Genomic DNA, 11,724 nt, shown 5'->3' on the forward strand with positions numbered 1-11,724 from the left:
AAACTCCCAAACTACAGGTGACCAAAAATATAGAGCCCGAACCCAGAGTGGATATAAAAAGCCAACGATCAATGAGATCAAAAAGGGAATAACACAATATAAATAGCGAGGCGCGGACACCATGAAAAACACCAAACTGCAGCATAAGGCAAAGGGGGTGCAGGAGAACAGCGGATGTACACACATGTAGCACCCCTGAGACCCTCAGGGCACTACAGGGAACTGCATCCTCTTGGAGATGCAGGACCTATCCCCTGGGACCTGAAGTACCAGTGCCGATACCACCAAAGCACAACCAAAATCCTAGTTCTCCTCTCCACACCGGGCATAGAGGGTTAACCATGTAAGACCCTGTGCGCACTTACCGTTTTTTCCCGCGGATTTCCCGCGGATTTGCTGCATGTTTTGCTGCAGAAAATGTTCATAACATCTCTGCAGTGAATCACCAGCAAAACCTATCAGAAAAAAAAATGCTGTGCGCACTAGGCGGATTTTGACAGCTGCATGTTTTGCTGTGGGATTCCCGCAGCAAAAACAATTGCATGTCACTTCTTATCCACACGTAGCTGCAGCATTTCACTCCATTGACTGCCATGTAATCGTGAAATCCCGCAGGGAATAACGCAGGCAGCAAATTCTGTGCGGTTCACTGCGTTTTCCTGCGTTATTCCCTCCGGTATTTCGCGGATTACCTGCGGTAATGTTCATCACTGCCTGCGGTTTGCAGGGAAGTGATGTCATTACAGGAAGAGGAAGCGGAGCAGAGTAAACACACACACAGATCACAGACACACACACACAGACATCACAGACACAGACATAGAATACACACACAGATCACACACACACACACAGACACAGACATATAGAATGCACATAGAAATCAAACGTACATATAAAAATAAAAAAACGTGGGCTCCGCCGTGTTTTTACCGTCCAGCTGAGGTAAACACACAGCGGCGGCCCGGTATTCTCAGGCTGGGGAGGGCAAGGGCCATGGTTAATGCCCCCCCCCCTCCCGCAGCCGAGAATATCAGCCCACAGCTGCCCCGGGACTGTTGCATCAATTATGCGGCAGTCCCGGAGTTTCCCGGCTCTTCCTGTTGCAGTGGCAATCAGGGTAATAATGAGTTAATGGCACCGGATCGCCGCAACTAAGTCCAGGCTTAATCATGCAGCGTTTATGAGACAGCTTACATGATTAACCCGTAAGTAAAGAAATAAACACACACCGAAAAATCCTTTATTTTAAATAAAAGACAAAAAAGCCCCCTCTTTCACCCCTTTATTACACCCCCCAACACACAGCTCCGGCGTAATCCACCGAGGTCTCACGACGCTTGCATCCAGCCGCGACTGACACACTGTACTGAATGCAGCCTTACAACGAGACTGCAGAGAGGTAATTACAGGTCATTTCTCACGGCCGGTAATGTGAACACACCACCGCTCGGGAGAACTGCAGTGTGTCGATTGTTGATTGATCTGTCCTCTATCTATCTCTCCCTCTATCTATTCTTCTATCTGTTTATTTATCTATCTATCTACTATCTATCTCAGAAGGAAATTACTTTTTTTTTTTTTTATTCAATGTGCTTTATTGCATTGAATGCATTAAAACACATGTACCAACCAGCGGCAATACCGTGGTAAAACCGCGGCAAACCGCATGCGGTTTTCGGGTGCGGTTTGCCGCAGTTTTTTTACCGTGGGTGCGGTAATCTTTCAGACCCTGCGGAATTTTCATAAGAAAATTCCGTTTTCCAGTGCGCACAGAGTCTAAGGCGATGGTCGCCATGGGAACGAGTCCCTGGGTATAGCCAGCCTGGTGGGAGGGGTCAGCAGTCAGTAGAGAGTCTAGAGAGCGTGGCACACAGGAGAGGTGTGCGGACATGCTTGAGCTGGAGAGAGGTCGCCAGGTCGGGTACCAAGATACCGCTGGGACCGGAGCACGCACAGGGCCCTAGATCAGGCGCCAGTTATACACGGCTTGATAAATACCTGTCCGGTGAGGACACCTTCACGGACTTCACCAAACCAAATAATTTGGGGGCATCAGCAGTAAAGTAGGATCGGGGTTCAGACACTTACCTCCCTGCAGGGTCCACACTGCCCGCTGTACGGAGAAGGAGACTGTACCCCAAAAAGGACAGTCGGGCCCCAAACGCTCCACGCTACGGGGACCCAACCAACGGAGCGTGCCGGGGACACCCCTTATATACAGCTCCTCCCCCGATTATGACATCACTGATATAATGACGTGATCAGACATGAGGCCACACCCCCTATATAAAGCTCCTCCCCGATTATGACATCACTGATATAATGACGTGATCAGACATGAGGCCACACCCCTTATATAAAGCTCCTCCCCGATTATGACATCACTGATATAATGACGTGATCAGACATGAGGTCACACCCCTTATATAAAGCTCCTCCCCCGGTTATGACATCACTGATATGATGTGATCAGCCAAGAGGCCACACCCCTTATATATAGTCCCGCCCCAGTGATGACATCACTGATATAATGACGTGATCAGACATGAGGCCACACCCCTTATATAAAGCTCCTCTCCGGTTATGACATCCCTGATATAATGACGTGATCAGACATGAGGACACACTCCTTATATACAGTCCCGCCCCCAGTGGTGACATCCCTGATATAATGACGTGATCACACATGAGGCCACACTCCTTATATACAGTCCCGCCCCCAGTGGTGACATCACTGATATAATGACGTGATCACACATGAGGCCACACCCCTTTATATACAGTCCCATCCCCCAGTGGTGACATCACTGATATAATGACGTGATCAGACATGAGGCCACACCCCTTATATAAAGCTCCTCTCCGGTTATGACATCCCTGATATAATGACGTGATCAGACATGAGGACACACTCCTTATATACAGCCCCTCCCCCAGTGGTGACATCCCTGATATAATGACGTGATCACACATGAGGCCACACCCCTTATATAAAGCTCCTCCCCGGTTATGACATCACTGATATGATGTGATCAGCCAAGAGGCCACACCCCTTATATATAGTCCCGCCCCAGTGGTGACATCACTGATATAATGACGTGATCAGACATGAGGACACACTCCTTATATACAGCCCCTCCCCCAGTGGTGACATCACTGATATAATGACGTGATCAGACATGAGGCCACACCCCTTATATACAGTCCCGCCCCCAGTGGTGACATCACTGATATAATGACGTGATCACACATGAGGCCACACTCCTTATATACAGTCCCGCCCCCAGTGGTGACATCCCTGATATAATGACGTGATCACACATGAGGCCACACCCCTTATATACAGTCCCGCCCCCAGTGGTGACATCACTGATATAATGACGTGATCAGACATGAGGCCACACTCCTTATATACAGTCCCTCCCCCAGTGGTGACATCCCTGATATAATGACGTGATCACACATGAGGCCACACCCCTTTATGACTGATGACATGAACAAGCTCACAACCCGTACCCATGTGTCCCGGCGCAGAAATAACAACTACAACTTCATAACCTTTAGTGGACGGGGTCGGCCACAGCTTTATTTTAACCTTAAACTTGTTTTAACCAACTTCCACTCAAAACGTGAGTGACATCTCTCTTTGAACCGAAACGGTTGCCCCTCCAGCTCCTGGAGGGCATGTGCGTCCTCGGTCCCTTAACTGTTGAAAATACCGCCTGCTGTGACTTGTATCATAATCGTTAGCAAATTGAAACCACAAACAGGGAGGGTGGGTGGGGAGCTCTCGTCAGCCGATGCCGGAAGAGGAAGAAAACGGGGGTGGGGGAACCTATAAGCCCAAGGGCTAAACCATAAACCCACCAACTATAGGGTGAGCACCATGCAAGGGAGGGGGAGGAGCCCAAGCCCTAACCAGCCCATTAACACCAGGGCGCCCCCTGCCACATTCCACAATCCCTCCTCTTTTTTTTTTTTTTTTTTAAACAAACTTTAATCATGTGCCCCTTGGTACAAAACAGCTGCCGGACACCGCTCCATTCCTTCTCCTCCAACCTAGGCCCTCAGTCAGGGACTACTTGCCCATAAAGGGCTCGTACTCCATCAGACTGATGACATGAACAAGCTCACAACCCGTACCCATGTGTCCCGGCGCAGAAATAACAACTACAACTTCATAACCTTTAGTGGACGGGGTCGGCCACAGCTTTATTTTAACCTTAAACTTGTTTTAACCAACTTCCACTCAAAACGTGAGTGACATCTCTCTTTGAACCGAAACGGTTGCCCCTCCAGCTCCTGGAGGGCATGTGCGTCCTCGGTCCCTTAACTGTTGAAAATACCGCCATGAAGGGGCTTGTGTACCCCTACACCAAGCCCCGACCGCCACGTAACAACAACAGCGCCTGCTCGACCCCGTCCTGAAGGCCTGACAAAAATATGTCCAAACCTATCTCATTTAGGTGGACACCATCCGTTCCCATTAACCGCCGATTATCCCCTTCCAGTTGCCTATGACGGATCACCACCCCAGACTTGGACCGCACAAAACGTGATAGACGACAATTAATCGTGCGGCGAGACCGCTCTATTGCCTCCGCATCCCTTGCACCCTGCCATACGACCCTGGGAATCAACTCCGACCAAACTAAAATGACCTCGCTGAAAAAACTGATGATTCTCTCAAGATCCGCCCGCATTAAGGTCATCAATTCAGCCAACTTGAGAAAACAGAGGTCATTACCGCCAGCATGAATTACTAAAATGGTCGGTGGCCGTGCAATCCTGCTGATTTCCATTGCCTCTAGCAACACCTGGTTCCATACCAGCCCACGGATCCCTCTCCAATACACATCGATGTCCCGTAGCCCGAGCTCTTTTCCACCGGGTCTGCACGCCGCTCTTTGTGAGGCCCAAAATATGATGAATGGCCAATCAGCCACACGTTCGGGCGACGGTGACCTGTAGAAGAAAAACCATTAGATCAAAAGTTCCGGACGAACATAACTATTTACACAGTCCGATTTCCACCTGCCAATCTGCTTCACTTTACCTATCGACAACCCTGCTCTGGACGCTTCTGTCGCTGCTCCAATTCTGAATGAATGAGTCCCGAAATCTCCTGGTGGAACCCCAACAACCGCTAAACATTTCCGCAAAACCGAAATGAATTGAAAACGCGTTAAAGGGGACCCATCAATATGGGATAAAAAGACCTGACCCTCAGTTCGACATGCTAAATATTCCGTGATTATTCTCAGTGGGCACGTATGCCCCTGTACTGGTTGCAAACTACCCAAGAACCCAGGCCTCCTTGGTCTGTCTTCGAACGCCGAATTCTCATCTGAACCGTGCCATTGCTTAAAACTACGTCATTGTGCAAAAGGCCACCAGGACGCAATTTTGAGACTGATACCAACTCCCCTATCCGCAGCGCGCCAAAAAAGGCTAAACAAAAAGCCGCACTAAAAAGCGACACTTCAAAAGGGTCCGTGCACACAGATCCCAAAGCCCCGATCAATTGACCCATCAGCTCATACGACACCGGCCGTCGATTCTCATTCCGCACATGCTGCTTCCTCCAACCCTTTAGTGCCTGCTGCACGAGAAAGATCTTTGTTACATCCGTCATTCCCCTCGGCCGTAGGTGAAAGCTAATACCCGACACCTTTTTAACCGCCGACGAGTATGGAACACCTTTTTCCCGGAGATGAAGCAAAAAACCCACCACAAGCTCGCGGAGCCGAGCCGGGGGGAGGACCTCGGGGTTCTCCCCCGCCATGACACACCACTCCCTCCACGCCTTACCATACGAGTTCCAGGTGGATTCTGCAACTGACGCTCTGACCAGGGACATCATTCCTTCGTTACCAAGTCCCACACCAACTGGGGGCAGGGTTTGCCCACACTGCATGCTTCCGGCATCAAACTGTGGAACTCCTGCCATTTGAAACGAGAAAGAGCATCAGCGCATTGGTTTTGAACACCTGGTATATGCCTAGAACGAAAAAACACGTTGTGTTGAAGGCAGCGAAGAACCAAATGACGTAACAAAGACAAAACCGGCAAGGAGCTGGATGACAAACTGTTCAGCATTTGGACGACTGACATATTATCAGACCAAAAACATACCCTCTTGTTGCTCAGCTCAAAGCCCCACAGTTCTATGGCCACCACAATTGGAAAAAGTTCAAGGAAGGCAAGGTTTCTACACAGCTCACCTTGCAACCACTCGGGGGGCCATCGAGCAGCACACCATTCCTTACCCAAAATGGCGCCAAACCCAGTGGAACCTGCTGCATCCGTAAATAATGCCAATTCCTTGTTAGATACTTCCTCCGCCTGCCAGCACGTACGGCCGTTGTAGCTCTCCAGAAAAACCCGCCATATCTCCAAATCCTCCTTCATTGCTCTAGTAACCCGAATCCGGTGCTCAGGCCTGGACACCCCTCTCGTTGCCAATGACAACCGCCGAGAAAACACTCTGCCCATAGGCATGACACGACACGCAAACACCAACATGCCTAACAGTGACTGCATTTGTTTCAAGGTGACCTTGGAAACCGCCAAAAAACCCTTGACCAAACCCAGCAATTTACTGATCTTATCGGGTGGAAGGCGAAAAACCATTTGAACAGAGTCCAGCTCGATGCCCAGAAAGGTTAGGCACCGAGCTGGACCCACGGTCTTTTCTGATGACAAGGGAACTCCAAAGCGTTGCATTAGGGAGCAAAAAGAATTCAAAAGATAACTGCACCTGGAACTGTCCTGTGCAACAAAAAGAAAATCGTCCAGGTAGTGAATGATTGCTCTAGATCCCGCTTCATAGCGAGCAGCCCACTCCAGAAAAGTGCTAAACAACTCGAAATAAAAACAAGAAATGGAGCAACCCATCGGCAAACATGTATCGTAATAGAATGCATCACCAAAATGACAGCCCAGTAGGTGATAACAGTCAGGGTGGACCGGGAGAAGCCGGAACGCTGATTCAACGTCAGATTTTGCCATGTAAGCACCTTCCCCCGCTTCCCTAAGGAGGGCAACTGCTCTATCAAACGATACATATGATACCGAGACTTCATCCTTAGCTATCCCATCATTCACCGAAGAACCCCTCGGGAATGACAAGTGGTGGATAAGGCGGTACGTGTTCGGCTCCTTTTTAGGTACCACACCTATGGGTGACACTCTCAAGTTTGAAAAAGGAGGGGAACTGAACGGTCCCATTAACCTACCCAAAGCGACTTCTTTTGCAATCTTATCTGCTACCACCTGGGGGTATTGAACAGCAGACTTCAGGTTCCTTGAAAACATCGGACAGCTAGAGAATACGAACGGAATAAAGAAACCGTAAGTAAATCCTACTCGTAGGCATGCCGCTGCGGACTTATTGGGGTATTGGTCTAACCATGGCCCCATCTCTTCCACTTTCACCGGGGTCTTTTCCTTCAACTGCACCTGCCGGGCGGACTTGTCTGCCAGGTTTTGTACACTTTGTCGCGGCATGCTGCCCGCCACAAGAGGAACACTCGTGCCTGTATTTACACAGGCCAAAGAAACGGCAGTGGCCCTCGTTAAACAGCCAGCATGCCCCCGGTCTACGCACGGCCGCTCCCCCTTGACCGTGGGATGCTGGGGGGGCGGCCGCCGGCTGAAAAGGCCTCTGTGACATCATTAAACGCAGCCACACATCTGTTGCTTTTACTCCCCAACCTATCTCAGGCTGCAAGGCGAGGCGTCTGCGAAATTCCTCGTCATAGCGGTGCCAGGCTGTACCGCCGTGAGATTTGTAAGCGTTATAAATCAAATCCATATACGCAAAAAGCTCGGAACAGCGCTCTGGGTGTTTTTGACCCATTACGTGACCCAGCACCGAGAATGCCTGCAACCAATTACCCATTGTTCTGGCTACTTTTGGTTTTCTGTCAATCCACCTGTCCGTGTTTGGTCTCCGCTCTCTGTCAATCGTGTGTTGATCAACAGACACCAGAGACCAAATATCTATATATTGGTTCGTCCATATTTTAGCTTTAGTGTCATCCTCCAAATGTGAACCTAAAGGACTTATTCCACAGAAAAAAGCTTCTTTATGAACTGAAGCCCGGGTTAAACTCTCTGACTGTGAAACCAAAGGGGCAGAGGGAGGGGGGTCACTGGGGGCTAACCTTGCTAACAGCGCTTTCACCGCTGATGCTAAACTATCCTCACTATCCCCCGTACCCCAAGCCCCAGCATAGTTAAACTCACCATCTCTAGACGCTGGAACCGGCGTGGGCCCATGCAGGGAAAGCGGCACCGCGCTGGCTTGTGATGCCTCGCGGAACGGCCCACTGGCCGACATCGACGACCTGTGTCTTCCTTTCCGCACCGACCCTGCGGAGCTAGCGGAGCTGCTTGAAGGCGACCTCCACCTCGACGAACGTGAGCGACGGGACCTGCTGCTTCCTCTTGATGATCTAGATCTGTGACTGCTGCAGCGCCTGCAGTTTGACGCCGGTGTCCTGTCCCGAGCCGTGGCGCGAGAGCGAGACCTGGAGCGATCCCTCCTGCGGTACCTCCGCTCCCCTGCACCTTGAACCGGAGACCCCGTGCCTGGGGCTGCTCTGCTGTAAAACTCGGCCGATGGGGGGGGTGGAGTAGTTATCACTGCGGACCCCTGCTGTACAGTTTCTTGCTCCTGTGTGGGAGGAAGGGTTAATGTTTCCTTTGCAGAAGAGGTTGCCTGTGCTGAATTTCCCATAGTAATGTGCTGAACAGTGACTGAGCCCAATGCCAGCACTGCAGCTGTTTGTGCCTCCTCCATGCTATGTGTGGCCCGTGAGCTAATGATACTGTCAGTGTTACAAGCCAGGGCTGCAGCAGCACACGTGTATGGGATAGACTGCACAGGGGGCGGGATTCCGGGGGGCGTGGCCACGACGCAAGAAGCAGAGGAAGCCCGAGGCTGTCTCACACTTCCCCCATTACCTCGCCGCCTGTCAGGGAAACTGGGACTCAAACGCTGAGGGGGACGTGTCCTCCTTGCCGAACGCCTGCCCCTCTCTACCAAAGTCTGCTGTATATTAGAAGCAGGCGCGCCGCTCACCTCACCACCTATGATATTCAGGAGGTGCTCCCTGAAGTGCGGGTCGCCGGACTGGAGGCGTGCAGCCAGCACCGCCAAAAGCTCCCTGTCAGCCATCACTGGAGAGAGGTAACGACACGCGCTGAGCTCTCGTCAGCCGATGCCGGAAGAGGAAGAAAACGGGGGTGGGGGAACCTATAAGCCCAAGGGCTAAACCATAAACCCACCAACTATAGGGTGAGCACCATGCAAGGGAGGGGGAGGAGCCCAAGCCCTAACCAGCCCATTAACACCAGGGCGCCCCCTGCCACATTCCACAATCCCTCCTCTTTTTTTTTTTTTTTTTTTAAACAAACTTTAATCATGTGCCCCTTGGTACAAAACAGCTGCCGGACACCGCTCCATTCCTTCTCCTCCAACCTAGGCCCTCAGTCAGGGACTACTTGCCCATAAAGGGCTCGTACTCCATCAATACAGCTCCACCCCAGTGGGGACATCACTGATATAATGACGTGATCAGACATGAGGCCACACCCCTTATATACAGTCCCGCCCCCAGTGGTGACATCCCTGATATAATGACGTGATCACACATGAGGCCACACCCCTTTATATACAGCTCCACCCCAGTGGGGACATCACTGATATAATGACGTGATCACACATGAGGCCACACTCCTTATATACAGCCCCTCCCCCAGTGGGGACATCACTGATATAATGACGTGATCAGACATGAGGCCACACCCCTTATATACAGTCCCGCCCCCAGTGGTGACATCCCTGATATAATGACGTGATCACACATGAGGCCACACCCCTTTATATACAGCTCCACCCCAGTGGGGACATCACTGATATAATGACGTGATCAGACATGAGGACACACCCCTTATATACAGTCCCTCCCCCAGTGGTGACATCACTGATATAATGACGTGATCACACATGAGGACACACCCCTTATATACAGTCCCGCCCCCAGTGGTGACATCACTGATATAATGACGTGATCACACATGAGACCACACCCCTTATATACAGTCCCGCCCCCAGTGGTGACATCACTGATATAATGACGTGATCACACATGAGGCCACACTCCTTATATACAGTCCCGCCCCCAGTGGTGACATCACTGATATAATGACGTGATCACACATGAGGCCACACTCCTTATATACAGCCCCTCCCCCAGTGGTGACATCACTGATATAATGACGTGATCACACATGAGGCCACACTCCTTATATACAGTCCCGCCCCCAGTGGTGACATCACTGATATAATGACGTGATCACACATGAGGACACACCCCTTATATACAGTCCCGCCCCCAGTGGTGACATCACTGATATAATGACGTGATCACACATGAGGACACACCCCTTATATACAGTCCCGCCCCCAGTGGTGACATCACTGATATAATGACGTAATCACACATGAGGCCACACCCCTTATATGCAGCCCCTCCCCCAGTGGTGACATCACTGATATAATGACGTGATCACACATGAGGACACACCCCTTATATACAGTCCCGCCCCAGTGGTGACATCACTGATATAATGACGTGATCACACATGAGGACACACCCCTTATATACAGTCCCGCCCCCAGTGGTGACATCACTGATATAATGACGTGATCACACATGAGGCCACACTCCTTATATACAGTCCCGCCCCCAGTGGTGACATCACTGATATAATGACGTGATCACACATGAGGCCACACCCCTTATATACAGTCCCGCCCCCAGTGGTGACATCACTGATATAATGACGTGATCACACATGAGGCCACACTCCTTATATACAGTCCCGCCCCCAGTGGTGACATCACTGATATAATGACGTGATCACACATGAGGCCACACCCCTTATATACAGCCCCTCCCCCAGTGGTGACATCACTGATATAATGACGTGATCACACATGAGGCCACACCCCTTATATACAGCCCCTCCCCCAGTGGTGACATCACTGATATAATGACGTGATCACACATGAGGCCACACCCCTTATATACAGCCCCTCCCCCAGTGGTGACATCACTGATATAATGACGTGATCACACATGAGGACACACCCCTTATATACAGTCCCGCCCCCAGTGGTGACATCACTGATATAATGACGTGATCACACATGAGGCCACACTCCTTATATACAGTCCCGCCCCCAGTGGTGACATCACTGATATAATGACGTGATCACACATGAGGCCACACTCCTTATATACAGCTCCACCCCAGTGGTGACATCACTGATATAATGACGTGATCAGACATGAGGCCACACCCCTTATATACAGTCCCGCCCCAGTGGTGACATCACTGATATAATGACGTGATCACACATGAGGCCACACTCCTTATATACAGCCCCGCCCCCAGTGGTGACATCACTGATATAATGACGTGATCACACATGAGGCCACACTCCTTATATACAGTCCCGCCCCCAGTGGGGACATCACTGATATAATGACGTGATCACACATGAGGACACACCCCTTATATACAGCCCCGCCCCCAGTGGTGACATCACTGATATAATGACGTGATCACACATGAGGCCACACTCCTTATATACAGCCCCGCCCCCAGTGGTGACATCACTGATATAATGACGTGATCACACATGAG

General features: G+C 50.7%; 1 protein-coding gene across 1 annotated transcript; it reads right to left on the reverse strand.

Moving 5' to 3' along the window:
• Positions 1 to 3,532: 3,532 nt before the first annotated feature.
• On the reverse strand, positions 3,533 to 9,405 carry LOC142303112 (uncharacterized). The gene is made up of 3 exons (XM_075344255.1): positions 9,092 to 9,405; positions 8,254 to 8,683; positions 3,533 to 5,946 (listed from the first exon to the last, which is right to left on the reverse strand). The coding sequence occupies exons 1-3, from the start codon at positions 9,185 to 9,187 to the stop codon at positions 5,264 to 5,266; spliced, it is 1,209 nt and encodes a 402-aa protein (XP_075200370.1). The 5' UTR covers positions 9,188 to 9,405; the 3' UTR covers positions 3,533 to 5,263.
• Between the last annotated feature and the right edge of the window lie 2,319 nt (positions 9,406 to 11,724).

The sequence above is a fragment of the Anomaloglossus baeobatrachus genome, chromosome 1 (genome assembly GCF_048569485.1).
Source record: "Anomaloglossus baeobatrachus isolate aAnoBae1 chromosome 1, aAnoBae1.hap1, whole genome shotgun sequence".
NCBI lineage: Eukaryota > Metazoa > Chordata > Amphibia > Anura > Aromobatidae > Anomaloglossus > Anomaloglossus baeobatrachus.